Source organism: Papio anubis, chromosome 10 (assembly GCF_008728515.1).
Source record: "Papio anubis isolate 15944 chromosome 10, Panubis1.0, whole genome shotgun sequence".
Taxonomy (NCBI): domain Eukaryota; kingdom Metazoa; phylum Chordata; class Mammalia; order Primates; family Cercopithecidae; genus Papio; species Papio anubis.
The window spans coordinates 75,066,774-75,087,093 of NC_044985.1; the positions used below are offsets into that span (position 1 = coordinate 75,066,774).

Sequence of the window (20,320 nt, forward strand, 5' to 3'; positions counted from 1 at the left end):
GTTCTGGTACATGGTAAATGTGGATATTATTAATTCTAATTACCGTCTGACTTTGCTACTGGCTGTTTATCATCCTGTGCTGAAGGTTCCTATCAGCTCTTTTGTTTTTCATTTGGAACCTGCCTATCTCTCTCCCCAGCTCATCTCTTATCCTCTCTTCATTATGCTTTGCTTTGCCTTCCAGCTACATGGAACTGCCCATTATCCTTCACCCCACCTGATGTTTTGGCCTTTATTTTTACCTAAAAGGCATTTGTCTTGCTCATTCATTCTTTAGGACTGAGTTTTCTACCTCTTGAGTTTCTCTGAGTCCAATTTCCACCCCTTTGAGGTTTCTGTCTTGCTCTGCAATGCTTTGCACATACCTTTATCATTGGGCTTAATGTATTGGCTCCATTTTCTCTGTCTCTTTCTTTCCTGCTTTTGACGGAGAACTCCTGAAAGAAGGGGTCGAGCATTACTTGTCTACATTCCCAGCTTGTTCTTGACACATAGTAGACTCTCAACAAATACTTGTTAATAAATGAAGTGAGGACTTTACCTATTTTAAATTAACTTATCGTCAGAATCATTTTTTCAATTAGCTAGAAGGGGCAAAATTTACTTTAGTAAATTTTGAAGTGGGGAAGATCAACAGGAGCACTGCCCTGGCCTTAATTGATAGAGGCCCTTTGCCATCCTAAGGCAGGGTTCGAAGTTTGGGAGGCTTGGGCCGGACAAAAACCCTGGCAAACCCAATTTTGCCTCTGATGGATCTTAGAGTTTCAGTCATTTGTTTGTAAAGGCAGTAGTTCTGTATTTAACTTATTGTAGTTAAACACAGCTATTTGGTATTTGATAGTATTTTTCTAATGTTTGAAAAGATTTTTTCCCTCCACTATATTGAAACTTCAGTGTATTGTCCTGAAAAATCTCAATATCATCCCATTTTAGACATGTGGTGTAATGTTTTCTCCTTGTTTGTCTGAGTTACCTGGATTTTAGTTTAACAACCCATAAATGTAGCTTACTGGGTTTATAAATAAATAAATAATTTATTTATTTATTTAATAAATCATATCATTGGAGTACAATAAAACAGTACTATTTTGGTTAATAGAGAATACATGGAGGAAGGTAACATGGGCCACAAAGGATGGGTTTATTTGTTTATGGATTTTAAGAATTAAAGGGAAATAAAAGGTGATAGCTTGCTTTCCATAAGCATATCACAGTAGCCCTTTAAGAAGCTTGTAGTTCCATCTGATAAACACATAATAATGATCTGAATTCTAAGGACTTTTTTCCCATTATCCCCTGCAGCTTTGCCCTTTCGGATGAAGCATACAGATCCCTACGAGATCAAGATAAGGACCAATGTATTCTCATTACTGGGGAAAGCGGAGCAGGAAAAACAGGTAAGGCTCCTACCAAGCAACTCTGCAGAAGGTAAATGACAGAATGACAACAGCAAACAAAGAATGACAACAGCAAAGAGGAGAAGTGGGGCCTCCTTAGCAAGATCTGTCACAAGGCCACTGTGAGGGTGCTTCTGCAGGAGGATACTGGTTAGGATCACAGAATGTTCTCTGGACTCCCCAGAGAAACAAGGTGCCTATCCAAGGGGATTCCAACCAATATGAAGTCTAATGCTGGATGGTGCAAGATCTTTTTACTTTTCTCCCAAGACATTAAACCTATGTGCTCTTGCAGATTCAAACTGCTTCCCCAAGAATGCCAATTTATTTAGGTTTTAAGAGAGTACAAACACACTCTACCTTTGCTAAAAAGTGAGGGAAGGTACCAGGAAAATGCTAACATTTTACTCAAGAGTTTTCCTCTGAAGCCTGAAGAATTGAGATTTTTATATGTATTTTTTAGACCTGGCAAGCTTTGCATAAAACAACCCTCCAAATGGGAGGGTTATGCTTTTTACCCCTTGCGCTTTTAATAAATGCAATTCATATGATTGGTGGTCTTAAGTGAGAAAAATGACTTTACAGATGGTGCCCAGCTACCTGGAAAAGATTCAGAAGAGCCACATTCTCAGAATCCAACCTTAGAAAGGTTAAAGCTGCTGTTGTCCGTGGTTTTTTTTTTTTTTTTTGATGGAACTGATGAGTCTGTGGAGGAGGAGGATGGTGAGGGAGATGGTATTTTCATAAGGTTTCATCTGTAAAATGCTTTTGTTTTATAGATAAGATCTGATAATTGGTCAATTCTTTTAGTATTCAAAGGTGGGATTTTAAACGTTTCTATTCTGCGTGGCTATTTAGTTGTCACATTTACACATTTTGAGTTCCCAGTGATCAAGAGAAGAAAATCTGCCATAGGTGTTGAGTCAGCTGACTGAATCCATTTTATTCACAAGCTCTTAGAAAGATTTGTGCCTTGAAAGGCTCACTATCTGCATGGAAATGGTTTTCCTTCTACACCTACTCTTTCCTCCACTTTCCTTAGGAGTAACTCCTCCCTCTACCCCATGCAGCTGAAGAAAGAGTGGTTAGATGAGTGTGTCCAGCCTCCTTTCTTGAGCCCTTTGGAGACACTGAGCACCATTGTTTTGCAGGGCTAGGCAGGTTCTAGGCTCTAGGTGGTCAGAAATGAAGGGAAAAGGATTGGCATGTAAGAGCCTTAGGTAACAGAAAACATGGTGTCATATTGTTGAAGGGATTTTAGTTGTAAACCATCTGGTTTAGGCTCCTCCACATGGGATAGCCAGACTCCTTTTGTAGTGATGAAGTCTCACCGCTTTGAATGGCGCCCCCCTGGAGTTGTCGTACAGGTTCAGCTAACAAAAATTCTTCCTTACCTAGAGTTCAATTCTGCCTCTACCCATTGGTCTTCAGTCTGCTATCTGGAACTTTACCATATTAGTCTGCCTTATCCTCTACAGGACAATCACTCAGTTATTTGAAATCAACCATTTTATCTTCCTAGGGCTAAAAATCCCTTTTCTTCAAATTTTCTCATTTTCTACACATTGACTTATTCATTCATCCAGAAAAAAATTACTGAGTACCAACTTGGTGAAAGGTACTGTACTAGGGACATAGACACTGACCTTGCCCTTATCACATTTAGTTTAGTAGGGGAGATAAACAATAGCTCTTTGCATAGACATATATGTATGCACCTATACATACAAATTACATGCAAAACATAAGTGGAGTAAAGGAAAATCACATGGTGCTTATGAGAGCACATTACAAGAAGAATTGGATCTTACACATATCTCATTGTCTTGGTCCTGTTCTGGAAACATCCTAATTTGTCAATATGCTTCATGGAATTGCATACCAAAAAGTAAACAGAATACTTGAGATTTGGTCCTGGTTGTGGTGGAACTCTTATCCTTCTTTTTCTTTTTGAGACAGAGTCTCGCTCTTGTAGCCCTGGCTGGAGTGCAATGGCACAATCTTGGCTCACTGTGGCCTCCACTTCCTGGGTTCAAGTGATTCTCCTACCTCAGCCTCCCAAGCAGCTGGGATTACAGGTGCCCACCACACACCCAGCTAATTTTTGTATTTTTAGTAGAGACGGGGTTTCACCATGTTGGCCAGGCTGGTCTCGAGCTCCTGACCTCAGATGATCCGCCCACCTTGGCCTCCCAAAGTGCTGGGATTACAGGCATGAGCTACCGTGCCTGGCCTGTTATCCCTCTTAATGTGGACCCTGGGCTTCTATTAATATAAAGCATGTATTGACTCATACAGGTCTTTAAACCAAGTAAGATATTACAGGATTTTTTTTTTTTCCACAGTAACTTCCATTAGGTCAGATCTGCTCAATCTAGTATTGATGAACAAAATTATTTTAAACTTACATGTAGAATATTGTATTTATTTTTATTAGTTTTGGTCCATTGTTATAACCTCTTGAGAAGCTGACAAATGCTGATTCTTTCCCTTCTCTTAGGATTGCTGTCATTTTGCTGAGTAATAATGATACTAGCTAACCCACATTCAGCACTTACCACGTGCTGGGCAGTGTGCTTATTTACATGTATGAGATAAGTATTTTTGTTATTTCAATTTTTATGATGGGAAAATAGGAACACAGAAACGTTAAGCAATTTGCCAAAACTTATACAGTGAATAAGTGGCAAAGCTGGGATTTTGAATGCAGGTAGTGTAGTCCTAGAGTCCCTGCTTTTATCCACTGTACTAAGCTGCATCTCTGTACCTTGAACATGGTACAGAGTAGTTCTTGAACATGGTTCTTTCTGAGTGCCATACACTTTGCCCGTTTTGGTAAGTCTCCTTCAGCTAGCTTCCCATGACTTCTTAAGGGATGGATTTTGTATTGTATTTCTACTAGCTAATTTAATGCCTGCCATACAGTAGGCAATCAGTACATATTTGAATAATTGAATGAACACCATGCACTAATCCAAGGAGCCAGCCTCCTGTCTTTATTTAAGTAATTGACAAAAACACTAAACAGACCGGGCCAAAGACTGATGTGTATGAAAATTGCCAGGTCTCATTTAAAATATAAGTCTATCTTACTAAAAATTAGTTGATTTGCTTAGTTCTGGGTATCTTTATCTTTCTCTACTTATTTCCTTAGGCATTCTCAACTATTCAATAATGTTAATGTGTTCTACATTTATACTTCTAATTAAAATACCTCTTGGCTGATCTCCCATCTAATGTATTTACTGCCTGTCTCACATCTCCACTTGGGGTCTCACATGCATCTCAGACTAAGCATGTACAGAATGGAACTCTTGATTTCTGTCTTTACCCTCCTATAACCAACCTTTCTGATCTCAGTAAATGAGACCACTAGTCAACCTAGTTATCACAGTAGAAATGTTTGTTATCCATGATTTCTTCATTTCCTGTATTTCCCACATCAAATCCATTTCTCAATTTTGTCAGTTCTGGCTCTGGAATATATCTCATACCAGGCTCTCTCTTCCTTTTCTTTTTGTCCACATGGACACTCACAAGCCACCTACCGTTCTCTCTCGTGAGGATTATTCGTAGCAATGTCTAATGGGTTTCTCTCCTTTCTCTCTTGATTACTCCAATTCCATTTTACAGACCCCAGTCTTTGCTTGTTCAGATCTCTCTCTCTCTCTCTCTCTCTCTTTCTCTCTCTCTCTGTCTCTGAACCTGTGGGAAACTTTACAGGACATGGGCATCTTGAGAAAATGCTTTTACCCCTTCCATGTCACTAACCAGTTCTTTCAGGTGAAACAGTTTAATTCTTAGAAGCAGTACAGCTTTTGGTTTGTCTCCAGGTTGACCAATGAAAATGGTGGCAAGGCAAGTTAGAAACTCTGTTCCTTGCTGAAGGCATTTGTACTGATGCTGTATCTCATGCTCAACCCTCCCCCCGTCCTGTTTGACTCTATTTACAAGCACACATATTCACTTCATATTGCTTCATTTTTATTTTCACTTGGAAGAAGAAAAGAAAATATTCCTAAGCCTCTTTCATCCTTATATTCTTTAGCTTTTTAGTGAGCCTTCTTTGTGACTAATGATTTTTTTAGGATATTCTAATTGTATCAGTTCGTTCCTAAATGAGTCATCAGAAGTGGGTTGCGGTCATTGGTTTGATGGGTCTTGGCCAATTCTTCGTCTCCTCTGGAACATGTGTTCTGAGAAGACAGCACATCCGCTAATTAGCTATGTCAGTATGTGACATCCGCCTTCTCAGAGAGTTGTTAACACTACTACTTCCTCCTGGAGCCAGATTCCATCTCCTGGTGGGCTCATGTATCTTGCTTACTGAAAAACTGAGTGGAGGTTGCTAGTGCTGTTTCAGAGGATTGGCATCCATTTTTCTTAGGAAAAAAATAAACACTACCCTATTTCTCTGGTAGAACTCTAGTAGTAGAATGGAGTTCATTCTTCTTTTTTGTAATCGTCTCTTGATATTTTTCTGCTTGACAATTTGTCCTATTGGTTTCAGTGCCCAAATCACCACATGAAATCCTCTTCTCCTTGTCATCTTCCCTGGACTTAGTCCTTCTGGGGATCCCGTTGCCCTTTGTCATAAGCTGGAAAATGGACAGTGCTTCCCAGGGCTTGTCATCCTTTCCTCTGGTAGGGCCATTGTGTTTCCAGCACATGGAATTAGGTGCTGCTTCAGGGAGGAGGCTGGAGGAGGGTACAACAGAGACCCTAGAGCATTGCTTCCCAAATCTGCGGTGAAGCACCAGTTCCAAATCTCATGTTCATCATTACTAGAAAAATGAAATAATAGACAAAATAGAGCATTTAAACCTTAATTTTTTCTTTTAGTTTCAACAGGCAAAACAACCAACTAAATTACTACAGAAACTTTTAAAAGCCTACTTGCATGTGTAGATCAGTAATAGTCTGTGGATTGACCAACATTGAATCGTGCTGGTCCTTGGACCATACTTTGAGTAACACTGCCTAGAAGTCACTCAAAGCATTCGTGTTGTTTTTGAGCCTCTGTGCTTCTTGGACCCCGTTATGAACCCGTCTTGGGTGCTTCAGCTGTCTGTTATCACTAAGACGCCTGGTGCCAGGAGGTGGATACTGCTCCTGGCAGTGGTTCCTTTTGAATACCCACTTAGCTACATGCTTGGTAGCACCTAGCCCTTGAGTCCTTTTCACTTATAGAGCCCAACAGCTTCTTTACCTCTCAGTCCACCGTAGACATAACAGTGGTTTGCTGACTTACTCTATTTTCTTTCTTTTTTAAAGCAGTGATACAAAAACTGCTTAATATTTTCTGATGGTTTTAATTGTCTTTAGTCTATCAATTGAGTAAAGCCAAGAATGTGTGTGTTTAAAGTCTCTGTTTTGTGGAGATTACTTACAGGAAAATAAAATGATAGAAGATAATATATAAATTTCAGTATACAGTTGTACAAGGAATTTGGAGTGGGGGTTTCATCTCAGTTTTGAGCAGAAGAGGGATGTCAGGCCATTTTGAAATGTCATATCATCTTATGCACTAAAATTGTTTTTGTGTACATGTGTTTATTGAAAATTTTGTTTTAGTAAATAAAGACGACAATTAACATTTATTGAAGGCCTGGAATGTGCTGTGTGCTTGAGATATAATATCTCCTTTCAATAAAAGTATTTACTTAATAGTTTGTATAGAACCACCATGTAGTATTAGAGGGCTTATTTTATAAGAAGTAATTAACTTAACTGGGTCGTAAACCCTTCTTGGCAGATGATGATGTTATTGGTCTTAAACATTGGAGACACTCTTAAGCTGCAGAGTTATATAACATGGCCACTTAGGGAGAGGCATGAACTCTTTTGAGTGCTTTGGGGTGCTATTTAATTCATTACTGCTATGCTAAATAAAAAATTCATCAGACCTCATAAAAGTGCCCAAGTATTTTTAGGCATTGAACTCACAGTTCACTCCCATGGATACAAATGGTTTGTGGAGAACCTTTCAAGCACTGATGGGGGCAGGGAGGCAGAATATGAGGGAACTATCAAAACTACATTTTTCCAGGGACGTCAGAGTAAATCTCTGAGCCTGAGAAGATGATCCCAACATTAGGAAACATAATTATTTGGTTGCTAATTTTACAGTTACTTCAGTTTCTAGGAACTCTTCAGCCATCTGCTAGAAGAGTTATGAAGCCTGCCTTGCTCATTAAGACCTTTGGTTCTAAACCCCAAATGACCTTACATATCTGCAGTGGTTCTCCAACTAGACAGTGACAGAGATGCCACTGACTTACTGTAGCCTAAACATTGGTGAGCATTTCACAGTGTTGAAAATGCCCACATTGAAGCAGAATAGATACGTGACGTCAAGGCCAAAATGTAGTGAGCTTTTGTTTTGTTTCTCCCCTGTGTGAGAAAGACCCCTTTCTATCTGTGTGTTTTATATAAATTATCAGAGATTTTGTGGCCCTCTTTCAGAAGAGGATGACATACAGGCTTGTTTCAGTAAAAACATCACCAGTTGTGACTTCCCTTATAGCAAAGACTGCATCTCTCATTGCAGGGCCCATGCGTTTAGTACTCTGGAACAGTTCACTGCTGTTAGATCCATTTGGATGTGCAGGAGCTGGGTTATTTTGCAGCACAGCAGACTCCGGACTGCTAAAAGGTGGCTTCTCCAAGCTGCAGAGTGCTTGTTTTGTTGCACACAAACGTGGCCTCATTGATTTAGGCATTTACTCTTTAGCCCTAAACTCTGGTTTAGGGCTCCGAACCACCAGACCTACAAAAGCTCAATTCCTAGAAAAACTTTGGTGTCTTAACTAGAGGAATGGAGGGGTGAAGAAGTAGATAAATACATGTGTATGAATAAATGTATGGCCCTCTCTATATGCCATATGACCTGTAGATCAATATGCGACATATGTGATATTGCCTGTATCTATGAATTTATCCATAGAGACCTGTTACTCCTGGATGAATTTATTAGAAGCTCTGTGAAAAAAGTGCAGAATAAGCCTTGCCTGTTATCATGCCTTTTTTCCCCTGACACAGTGATTGAATCCGTGTGGAGCCTGCTCCGTTAACATACATAGGTTTAGGCATCTTAGGCGTGAGATTCCCATCCTTTTATCATCATCACAATTGTCTTTCCTTGAATTCTTTTCCCTTTCTCATTCACCTTCCACTACTTCACAGTGCTTTTTTTCATTAAAAAGATTATTATGTATGAATGTATCTGATTCTATGTTATGTGATAATTACATGATAATACATATTATTCACAGTACAGTGCAAAGTGTCAGAGAATACAGAATTCAATTAGTTATTCTTACCCTTACAGGACTTTAAAATCCTCACAGATTTAAACTGTCATCTATACTTCCTTTCCATTGTTTGTAGAAATTAATTCTGATCTAGATACTCTGATCCAGAAGTATTTTGTAACAGGCACTTTGTCCATTAGTGAGGAATATGTGTTAAACCCTAAATGTTCTGCCATTTTCTGATGAGAAGAGATTTTGACCCCAAAGACTTCATATATTTTGTTAGTCCAGTCGTTGATGAATTTTAAGATTCAAGTTACATTCAAACATATATATATAAAATATATATATGTACGTAAGTTTACATATGTAAAGTATCTATGAGTTAGAGAAAATGATGAACCAAGAATTGATTCTAAACAATACTGTTACATTTTGTCTATTTTAAATGACAATATTCTTATATTTAACAGTCAACATAATTCAAAAACCAGACTTTGAAATATGGTGGATGATACTCAATTTTTTATTCTTCTCAGAAATAGTTTTTCGTTATAGAGCTTATCATGTAAAGATTTGATTTGTGTAAGTATATAATATTTGAATACAGATTCAAATTCATTTGAACTTTAGCACCAAAGAGTCAAAAGGAAATGAAGTACAAAGTCTCATGAGATAACTGTTATTTCCGGTTTCCAGCGTGGTAAAATATTATGAAAACAGTTCCTTAAAGTATGTTGGACCTTGTAATTCATTCTTACTGGTTTATTAATTTCTCTAAAGTAGTACCTGTGTAATGAACTACTTGAGTTAAAGGTCAAGTATTATGTCAGGAAAAAAAAATTATAAGAGTTGTCTCTTTTAAATAGTGTGATTTTTCTGGAGAAAATACTGTTAATACCAGCTTCCAAAAATGACTTATTAAGATGAGCCCAGTCGTACAATTCCTGAAAATAGTTAAGAATCTGAAGATATTTTTAACAACTTGGAAATAAATTATTTAACAACTTGAACTTTATCCTCAAACTATATTTAAAAATTTTATTTGAATTGCTTAAATAGGTTTTAAAGTTCATAAAGTGATTCTTAATTTCAGTTTAAATTAATCCATCTTTATATGCCAGGAGATATTATGGGTTTATATATACTTTAACAGCCAAATGACGTAAGCCTGACCCAAATTCCAGGAGATCTGCTCCTGGTGCCATTTTCAAACACATTTGACCCTGAGAGAACTTGATCCCATCTTGTTCTGGCCATTAAAAAGGTCTCTGAGAGGTCAAATCAATTCTAGTAGCCACCAAAAGATCCTCATTCTTGGTTGGCTGATCGCCACCCCCTACCCCACCACCACCACCCTGCTAAAGCAGTTGTCTTCTAAGTTCATCCTGGACCAGAACAGGTTTTCAGAGGACTCGTTGTAGCCATGAATGTGAATTTTGAGGTTTTGAGGTTTGGCCACAGTAAGGTCTATAATTACTAGAATAAACAAAAGAGCCTGACCTAAACTTTATGTATTTTTTGTCAGTTTACCTAAAAGAAAACTTTTCATTTAAAATGTGTGATTGTGTATTTGTGTGTGTGCACGTTAGTATGTTTGTATATTTGCCACTGTCTAAGGCAGTTACTTTGCTGATAAATGTTTTCAGTCTCCTGGTATTACAATGGATAGACAGGCCAGAAATTTATGTCAAGAAAGAAGCATATACATAATATATGTGAGAGTTCAGGTGGGGATGGGGAACAGAGAATGCAGCTGAGAAAGCAGAAAGATGAGAAAGCAGGCCTGGAGGGGATTGCTTCCAGGGCCAGACTGCAGAGTTGGATGCGTGGGTGATTGAAGAGAGCTGCCCCAGGGCTGGAGACTAGATAGCAACGGATGTTAGGAATCTGCTAGGAGGACAGCCTCACCTGAATTGAAAGAGAGCCTAGAAAGTATCCTGAAGTGAGCAGAGAAGAGCTATACTTCGGACTGGAGGGTAGAGGGCAATGTGGCCCCCAGGAGTGAAATGAAATATGGTAGTATATAAAGTCTTTTGTCTGTAAGTGATGGCTCAGGACAGTCTGAATGGTTTAATAGGATTATCTATGTGTAATGCACCCACTTTTTTCTAGTTAAACCATGAGAATAATGGAAAATGTAGTTGAGGAACTTTAAGCGTTGGAGGTTGTGTTATGTGGACAGTGAGTGCCCTGTGAAAGAAGGGTACTGCAGAGATGGAAAGATGGTTGTTTCTCAGTTACAGTCTTTAAAGGGAGACAGCAGAAATCAACCACACAGATGACCAGATAACCTATTTGGATTCCTTTTCATTACCCAGGAAGCAAATTGGAGAGAGTTACCTCCAACCATTGAAGACGTACCTAATGTCCCACCATAGTTCTGTGCTCCATGAGATTGTTTCCTTCCCCCTTGAAAAACGGAAATGTATTTGCCAGTACGCCAGAAACAGACACCTTAGGACTTGAGAGCTTTATGTGACCTGCATAGATTCTTGGTCTTCAGTGGCTCCTATTGGTTGATGGTTTTAGGTTGCGCAAAAGCCCTAAGGAACACGTCGGGCAACATGCTTAAAGTGGCGTTCCAGTTGTTCATGTATTATTTTCCCAATGGTGAGAGATGGGACCAGAATCCATCTGCAAGTCTCCTGTGAGACAGTTAAGATTGCCTCATTATACCTGTAGGCAGAGAGACCCTTCCTCCAACTTGGAGGAGGCTCACCTGCCCACTGACAGTGGCAGTAAAGCAAAGACTTGAGACAAAGCAGGATTTGGAGAGACTGGTTTCCTTACCCTCAACTACCCAGACCAGAGAATATGTTTTCTTCTGCCAACATAAAATAGTCAAGCATTTTCTGGGTCCTGGTTATGGAACAATTAATTAGGACAGCCCTATGGAAAACAGATTCCATAGCAAATAAATTAGGGAAACAGAGCATTCTAGATCCCTTTTTAGAGTTCACCAGTGTACACGATCATATTAAAAGCTCTGAGAAGCCTTTTGATAAAGAAAGTGGTTTCACTGCATCTGACTCGCTGTGGCTCCACATCCACTGTGGACCTCATTTTCCTTAAATATCTATTAACATTCCTTAGAATTCAGTGTTAAAAGAATCAGAAGCTAGTAGGCAGATGCTGAGAGAGGGACACGGACTGGTAGGGAAAGGATAAAACCACCAAAGACGTGTTTTGTCCACCTCCCCAGTTTGAGCTAAAAAAATTTTAGGTGGTTTTATCCTTTGCCTCCTGTGGCCTATTCTTTAGCAGCTTTTGTAATAGGGTTGCTAGTGAAGCCTATTAAGACTACCATGCCTGTAAAAGGCTGTGTTTTTTTCTTATTAAATCCTTACATTGGCTGCTTAGTTTTTGAATTAAGTTGAAGAATTATGAATTTGGTCTAATTATGAGCAAACCAGTTTTTTGGTTTTTGGTGTTTTTTTTTTTTTTGAGACAGAGTCTCTGTCACCAAGGCTGGAGTGCAGTGGCACGATCTCGGCTCACTGAAACCTCCGCCTCTCGGGTTCAAGCTCTCTTTCTGCCTCAGCCTCCCAAATAGCTGGGACTACAGGCGCGCACCACCATGCCCGGCTTATTTTTGTATTTTAGAAGAGATGGGGTTTTAACATATTGGTCAGACTGGTCTCAAACTCCTGACCTCATGATCCACCCGCCTCAGCCTCCCAAAGTTGCTGGGATTACAGGTGGGAGCCACTGCACCTGGCCGAGCAAATGACTTGGAACATATGAATTGGAACATATCTTTGAAGAAGAGCAGTCTTCTAAACTTTAAAAATACGTTTGGTAAAGATACCCAGGTTACCAAGTTATTTTTGGCTTATCAGTATATAATATAGTAATTGCATATAAATGACTGCTTTAAGAAGATAATTCTGATATTTTGTTGGTCATGTTACTAAGCAGTTTTTTAACAGCCCAGTGATAAACTTTAAACACAGTGTTTATTATGTCTGAATTAATGACATGTCACTAAATAGAAAGCACAAATGTTTAAAAGGTTTCCAAAACATTATTTACTTCTCTAGGAATAAAGACATTTGAAAATGCCATTATTGGGTCTTCTCCCCCACAGTTCCTCCTCCCCAAAAAGATTTTTTAAATTTCTGTGTTATTGATTAATATGGCTTATTTTCATCCACAGAGGCCAGCAAGCTTGTCATGTCCTATGTGGCAGCTGTTTGTGGAAAAGGAGCAGAAGTTAATCAAGTTAAAGAACAGCTTTTACAGTCCAACCCTGTCCTGGAAGGTAGGTTGTGTTATGTACATGCAGTCGGTGTGACTTGAACAGTAGATTCAGTTATATGGGTGCTTTGAGTACCTGGTCTGCTGGGAGGTGTTCTGGGAGGGAAGAGGAAGGAAGAAGAGATTCAGGCCAAGACCTGAGGAGCAAATAAGCCGTGTTCTAGAACCTCTTGGCCTAAGTGTTTAGCAGAATAGTTTACTAATGTAAAATGAGCTTCCTCACTTAACAATCACTTCCCCACTCAATTTTTATTTGAATTACTTAGATTTTGATTAAAAATAATCAACCAGTTATTTGCATGTGATGGTGCAGTGCTCTTTTATTATTCAGGATAACACCTTTGGCTGATTGTTTTTGTTGTTAGAGAAATGAGGGCTCACCCAGAGAAACACTTAAGGACCCATTTTTTCCAGGGCCATAGAAAGTCTAAACCTGACTGGAGAGTGCACAAATTCTCTATTTAGTTCTCTGTCTTAGTCAGCTTGGGCTGCCATAACAAAGTGCACAGATGGGGTGGCTTAAACAACAGAAACTTATTTTCTCAAACCTCTAGAAGCTAGAAGTTCAAGATCAAGTTGCTGTCCAGGAAGGTTTTATTCTGAGGCCTCTTTTCTTGGCTTATATGTGGCTGCCATCTTGCTGTATGCTCACGTGACCTTTTCATTGTGCTTGAGTCGGGAGAGACGAGAGCAAGCTCTCTCGAATCTCTTCTCGTAAGACCACCAGTTCCATCCTGAGGGCCTCACCCGTCAGGACCACAGCTCACCTTGATTCCTTCCCACAAGCCCCCCGTCCCAGTGCTAGCTTTTTGAGGGTTAGGGCTTCAGCATATGAATTTTGCTGGGAGATAAGCATTCAGCCCATAACATCATCAGAAAACAAAACCAGAAACGAGTTTCCTTAATGCCAGGGAGAATGGCATACAACATCAGTGTGAACTACCTTGGCATTAGAAACAGTACATCAAAGTCTTTCCTATTGATGGCAAGCCATTAAACTTGCTTTATGGCTGGACACAGTGGCTCGTACCTGTAATCCCAGCTCTTTGGGAAGCCAAGGTGGGTGGATCACTTGAGGCCAGGAGTTCGAGACTAGCCTTGCCAACATGATGAAACCCCTTCTCTACTAAAAATATAAAACTTAGCCGGGCGTGGTGGCACACGCCTGTAATCCCACCTCTTTGGGAGGTTGAAATGTGAGAATCGCTTGAGCCTGGGAGGCGGAGGTTGCAGTGAGCTGAGATCACGCCACTGCATTCCAGCCTGGGCAACAGAGGAAGACTGTGTCTCAAAGAAAGAAAGAAAAAAAACAAGCAAACTTGTTTTATATTGTAAGCGACAAAGGGAGACTGTCTCAAAAAAAAATGCTTTATCTTGTAAGCATGTCTTTACTGTCACTTCACGTATTTGTTGTGGTGGAGTAAGGTGTCTCAGCCTCAGCACTGTTGGACTGCTTACATGTTGCTGTGGGAGGATGTCCTGTGCATTGTAGGATGGCCTGTCCTGTGCACCTCTGACCTCTGTTAGCTGCCAGTTGCACTCCTGCCCCTAGTTGTTACAGTTGAAAGTATCTCCAGACATTGTCAGATGTCCCCTGGGGAGTCAGAACCACCCCGATTAGAATCTCTAGCCTAGATAAGTAGTTTGGTGGAATCTTTTGGTCCAAGTCATGGAAGGATGAGATTCAACATGGATTAAAGCAGAACTGCTTTTTCCCAGTATGAAGGGTTAAAACCCTGCCCTGTTGTCGTTTGTACTCAGGCTCAGCCTCTCCTGCCCTTTCAGAGAGGCTCCCGAACAGTGAGTATTCACTGTGACCCCAAGACACACTTCCCATGCTTCAGTTTCACCATTACAAGGACACACCATGCATCTGTATCCCCAGTTAGTAGCATAAGAGAGAAATAAGGCAAATCATCTATTATGCTGTTTTTGATCTTTCCTCCATTTCAGTATCTTAATAACAAAGCTATTATGGAAAGCGGTATCTCTCAACTTTATTTTTCCAATATTTGGCTTTTTGTTTATTGCCTTTTGCTTTTAAGTTAGGGTGCTATACATTTGCTGTATTTCTGTATATGCTTATTTTAAGACTGCTGTGATGTAAAGGAGAAATGCTGAAGATTGCTGTAGCCTGCATCTGTGACCAGAATCTGGCTCTTTATTCAGTGGTATTTGGAACTAGGCTCCAGTGCAGGAAATGGAAGAAATGTCTACACTGGGCATGCATTATCTTTTATGGGAATGCTTTACTTTTTAGCTGGAGCTGCTACTGTAAATGAACATTTAGAACAATGAACTTAAAAAAAGCCAATTGAGGAATGTGTCTCAAGTGTTCTATAATGGAACACTTGCTTTTTATTCTGTGGCTCACAATAAAAGACTTTAGTGTTTAGGGTTGTGTTTAGTAATGTGCAACTCAGATTTGTTTGATGAAAAGATGGTTTATGGCTTGCAAATAGCACCCTGAATAAAGTTTCTTTGAAGCAATTCCTTCACTTGCCCCTGACCTTCAAGCCACAATAAACTGTCCTTTATGCATCAACATCTCTAGTTGGACTTGGGGCTGTGCAAGTTAGCTAACTTGGCAGCCCTGCATGTTCACACCCACCACAAAAGACTAGCCTGTGAAAACACAAGAAATGTCATAGTCTTCATGATAACTAGGTCAATACACACCATTATCAAGGTTGCATTCATGAAAGCCTTTTAACTGGTGGTGGACATGGGATGAGCACGGGAACCTCTCCAGCAAGCATCCTTTTTTGAATATTTTTAGTGTGCAGATTTCTTCACTCTGTATAGCATCTCAGCTCATCTTCTGTTGAAGACAGAATTTGCTGCCGGGGACCTACCAAACCATACTCAGCCCAAGCAGCATCTCTAAGGCAAAGAACTTTGCCTGTGTTGACTTTGTAAATGTTGTCTTAACCGAGCTTGAGCAACTATTTTTTTAAGAATCAAAAACACAAAAAAGCAACCCCATATAAAATACAGTGCATCAGGTGTGGCTGCTAAATTACCAGAGTTAACATATGTAAACATACACCCTCTCTCCTTGATCAGGTGACTGCTTTCAAAAGTCAGTCCAGATTTTAGCCCACAGGTCTCATTTGAACACTCAGTAGTCTAATCTGCTCCCTGTTTAATTTGAAGAAGTTATGGAGACCTCCAGAGATTTGATGCGTAGCCTCTGACCCCAAAAGTTTATTTCTGTTCACCACATTATCATGCTAGCTGCCGTGTGGGCCCTGGATCCCAGTAATAGACCGGGCAGGTGGGAGACTTGGTAGAAATGGAGGATCTCATGCCCCTTCCCAGACCCATTGAACCTGAGTCTGCACTTTAGCCTCATGTCATTAGTTTGCACATTAAAGTTTGAAATGGTAAAGATGGGCAGGGCGGGGCTTCCAGAGCATCAAACAGGGATCTCCTCTACTTATACGACTTACGTTTAGGCTGCTTAATCTTCTACTACCATGGCCCAGGTTAATTTGCTCCTATCTTGTGCACAGGCTTGGTGAAACAATCCTTTTACTCTATGACTCCGTGCTGTTCCCTGTGTTAAACAGGAGCACTGTGCCTGGGGCAGCGTCAGCTTGGGGTTCTTAAATGCCCTCATTTAAAAGGGAGTCTTGTGAGGGATTTGTCTCCAGGAAGCAGCTAAGATTGGAACATTTGTTATTTTGCATTATGGGCCAAATTGTTTCTCTTCGTTGTTTGGAAAGTTTCACCTAGGTCTGATATACATAAACTGATGAAAGCACTTTTAGCCTATTAGAAATGACTTGTTTCCAAATATCTTACTCTTCCTATATTCCAGAGCTATATAATTAATAATATTTAAATAGCTTTATTTTAAAATTAATTAAACAATTTAAAGGTTCACATGCCTTTCCCCATGATCTGGAAACTTCAAGTTCCATAAAGCCTTTGATAATGATAAGTAATCTCTGAAATAACCTTTTTTTTTTTTTTTTTTTTTTTTTTGAGAGGGAGTCTCGCACTGTCGCCCAGGCTGGAGTGCAGTGGCCGGATCTCAGCTCACTGCAAGCTCCGCCTCCCAGGTTTACGCCATTCTCCTGCCTCAGCCTCCCTATAGCTGGGACTACAGGCGCCCGCCACCTCGCCCGGCTATTTTTTTTGTATTTTTTAGTAGAGACGGGGTTTCACTGTGTTAGCCAGGATGGTCTCGATCTCCTGACCTCGTGATCCGCCCGTCTCGGCCTCCCAAAGTGCTGGGATTACAGGCTTGAGCCACCGCGCCCGGCCTGAAATAACCTTATTCAGTGATGATAATCCTAGAAGAGCATGAAGCCTTGCTTCCTGGTCACTCAATTGACTACTCTGTCTGTAAAAGTGTTAAAAGGTGTTGAATTAGATAAGGTTAAGTTTACAGTAATACTTGAATTCCATGAATCATAGGAATGATTTTATTTTTTTCTATGAACTTGTAAGACATGGAAGCTTTAGCAACTTACTAAGACTTCTGTTAAGTATATTTCTGTGGAAGTTTTGGACAGAAATATCATTGCCACAAGTTGTATTTTCCAGAAATCATAGATTTCAAATGCTGTATTTGCTTTATCTTTCTGCTTGAGATTATTATTATTTTTTTAACCATACGTCTGTTTCTTTCCTACTAGCTTTTGGAAATGCCAAAACTGTAAGGAATGACAACTCCTCTAGATTTGTAAGTATTTGTATAAGCATAAGTGTTAACACTAATATTTAGCTCATGTATGTTTAAACAACCAGTAGATGTTTAATATTTCTTAATACACACATTTTTAAAATAAGAGGAACATCATCTCTATTAAGACTCAAGGTTCTATAAGGACTCTTGGTTTCTGGAATTTTCCTTTTGAATTCTTTTTGGAGTAACAAGCTATTTTTATCATGTTTTCTTGACGTCTTCTATCATAAAATCCCATAAGCAATTTAAATGAGGCTATTTAGAGTAACACTTTACTTATCTGAGTTTGGTATTTAGAAATCAAGAATCAGAAATTAAGAGAAAGGTAAACTGGGTCTCAAGTTTAGGGTTAGGGTGCACCGTAGCCCTTGTCCCTTATTTAGTGGGTCCAGAAAGGATGGGATGTATTTTAAAATTAAATAGAGGTGAAGTCTATAGGCTTGGCAACAAATGCAAGCGTGTGGGGTGAGTGTGGGGCTGTAGAGTAGAACTGAATAATAAAAACCAAATCTGTTTGGTGTTTTGAGCTTGATTGAGTTGGAAAATGCTAGACAGGGTCCATCTTCCCAGCTTCATCCCCCACTACTCCCTGGCCTGTGCCTTGCATGTTGACACAGTGGGCTCCTCCAGCCAGGCCATGCTCTTTGGTGCCTCTGCCCTTTACAGAGACACAGCTGCCTGAATGCAGCTGCAGGAAATGTTGAGTCTGATGGTGGTGTTTTGAAATTGATGTATACATTTTTATAATAAAAGATCGTTTGTTTTATGAACCGTCTTCTCACATACATTACTGATTGCCATCAGGGACAATTTTGATGATCTTTTATGCCTTCTTACTTGAGACCCTTCCTGACCTTTCTCCACCTTCTTCTTTTAGATCCCATTTAGCTCTTTCCTCCTTAAGGTTATTTTGTGCTTAAGGCAGGACAGTGACCTCAGGTGGAGATAGTTTTGATTGTTTAGAAAACGGCAGGCTAAATAAGGTTCCTAATTCCAAGGCTGTGAATTTTTTCCGTCAGATTAGCCCCTTAAGTTGTTATAACTGATTTGATCCATGCCTTTTCCTGTTGTGGTAACATGGCTAATCTCATTACATAAATAGAATTAGAAGTGAAGTGTGGGCGATAGAAGTAATTCTAATGATCACGCTCCTTTATGTGATACAGATTTTATTTTTGCTGTTTGCAAATTATATGCACACACAGTATTTAATGTTTGCAAATATATTTAGTCTATAGACCATAAAAATGTAGAAACCCATATTACTTAAAAGGCTGTTACTTCTTAGTGATATTTGAAATCTAGTGAAAGGCTTGGCAGGTGATTTGGTTTATTAAGTAACTTCAGAGAAATCCTATTATAACATGGGTATTAGGATATGAGATTAATACCTGATTATAGGCTAAATCATTTCATGCCCAGTTTTTAGCAGTTTCTTTGCTTTGTGGTCTGTGACTTGACTAGTAATATACCTATGTTTTAATTTTATAGCAGGACTCTGCTGTATTTAAAGTTACTACTGTACATAACAGTGGTTTATGTACTTGTGCTCCGGGGAAATTGCAATTTCTTTGACTTGCAAACCAGTCTTTGTTGGTCTAGTTAACCTGGAATGAAATCCTTGACCTCTTCACAGAGTAGTCTGATAGACCCTGCCGTGTTCTAGTTAATGCTTGCTCATCATAGCTCACATTTTGAACCAGTGTTCCCATGGAGATGCCTCACAGGGTCCCCCCCCCACCACAGCAGCTGTAGTTTGACAAATTGAGCTATGAGTTATTTCTGAGTGGACTAGTAACGTGATCAGAACCCAGCTTTTGGCTAGTAATCAGGAAGTGGCTTAGTGGGAAGAATGTCATTCCACTATCAACCGAATTCTCAGGGCTGGCCACTAGTTGGTTTATCCCTGGTTGGCATCCTTTTCCATTCTCTCCAGTGTTTATTCTACTCTCCTCAAACCTCCTATTTTTTTACTCTCAGCTCTTGATGTTACGCCTACTTCACAGAAATCACCATCGTCATCATACAGGTCTTCAAACTGAGTTAATCCTGCTTCCTGGTGCCTGGCCTATACGTATGTCTATGTACGCTCCTTTTACCTAGGCTCTAGATTCTGTCGCCTCATGTGGCCAGGGACCACCTTCTATCAAAAGGATCCCCTCTTACGTGGTCAACCTCTGACTCCTTTGACAGAGTAACCATTCTTCCCCTCCTTTGTAGCTGCTTTGCCTCCTTGGTCTCCCACCTTCTTGGAGGTCCTCCCTGTCCACTCAGTGGCCTGGGCCACAGGACTGAATTTTTTTTGTTATCCTCTCTCATCTCCTGCATCCAACCTGGGCCTGTTACTGTGACTCTCCGGGTAGCTCTCAATTCTGTTTACTTTTTCTCTTTGACTTCTTCTACTTAAAGCCACAAACATTTCTCCACTAATCACTGTAGCCACCTCCTGTCAGCTACATGTACTCTTGCTTCTTTCCTGTTCATTCCATACTAGCCAGGGAAATCTTGTAAATAGGCAGGTTTGATCATGACATCCTTGTTTAGGAGCCTTTAAGGACAGGGCTTTTTTGTGATGAGAATATCTCAAAGTAATCATGTGCTCCAACTTCCCTCTCCAGCCTTGTTTCCCACTCATCCTCATGGTTGCCAATTCTTAATGCCTACTCCTTCCTGGTCTCCCACCTCCTTGCCCACCTCACTTCTGCTGATACTTT

The 20,320-nt window shown here is 39.9% G+C and overlaps 1 protein-coding gene across 11 annotated transcripts in view; it reads left to right on the top strand.

Moving 5' to 3' along the window:
* MYO1B (myosin IB) overlaps positions 1-20,320 on the top strand; it is a 181,348-nt gene that overhangs the window by 84,465 nt on the left and 76,563 nt on the right. For all 11 annotated transcript variants that reach the window (XM_003907741.5, XM_021924386.2, XM_021924385.2 and 8 more), the window contains 3 exons: positions 1,303-1,397; positions 12,810-12,914; positions 17,557-17,603. In XM_003907741.5, coding sequence (XP_003907790.1) covers positions 1,303-1,397; positions 12,810-12,914; positions 17,557-17,603 — 247 coding nt within the window. The remainder of the gene's footprint in view (positions 1-1,302; positions 1,398-12,809; positions 12,915-17,556; positions 17,604-20,320) is intronic.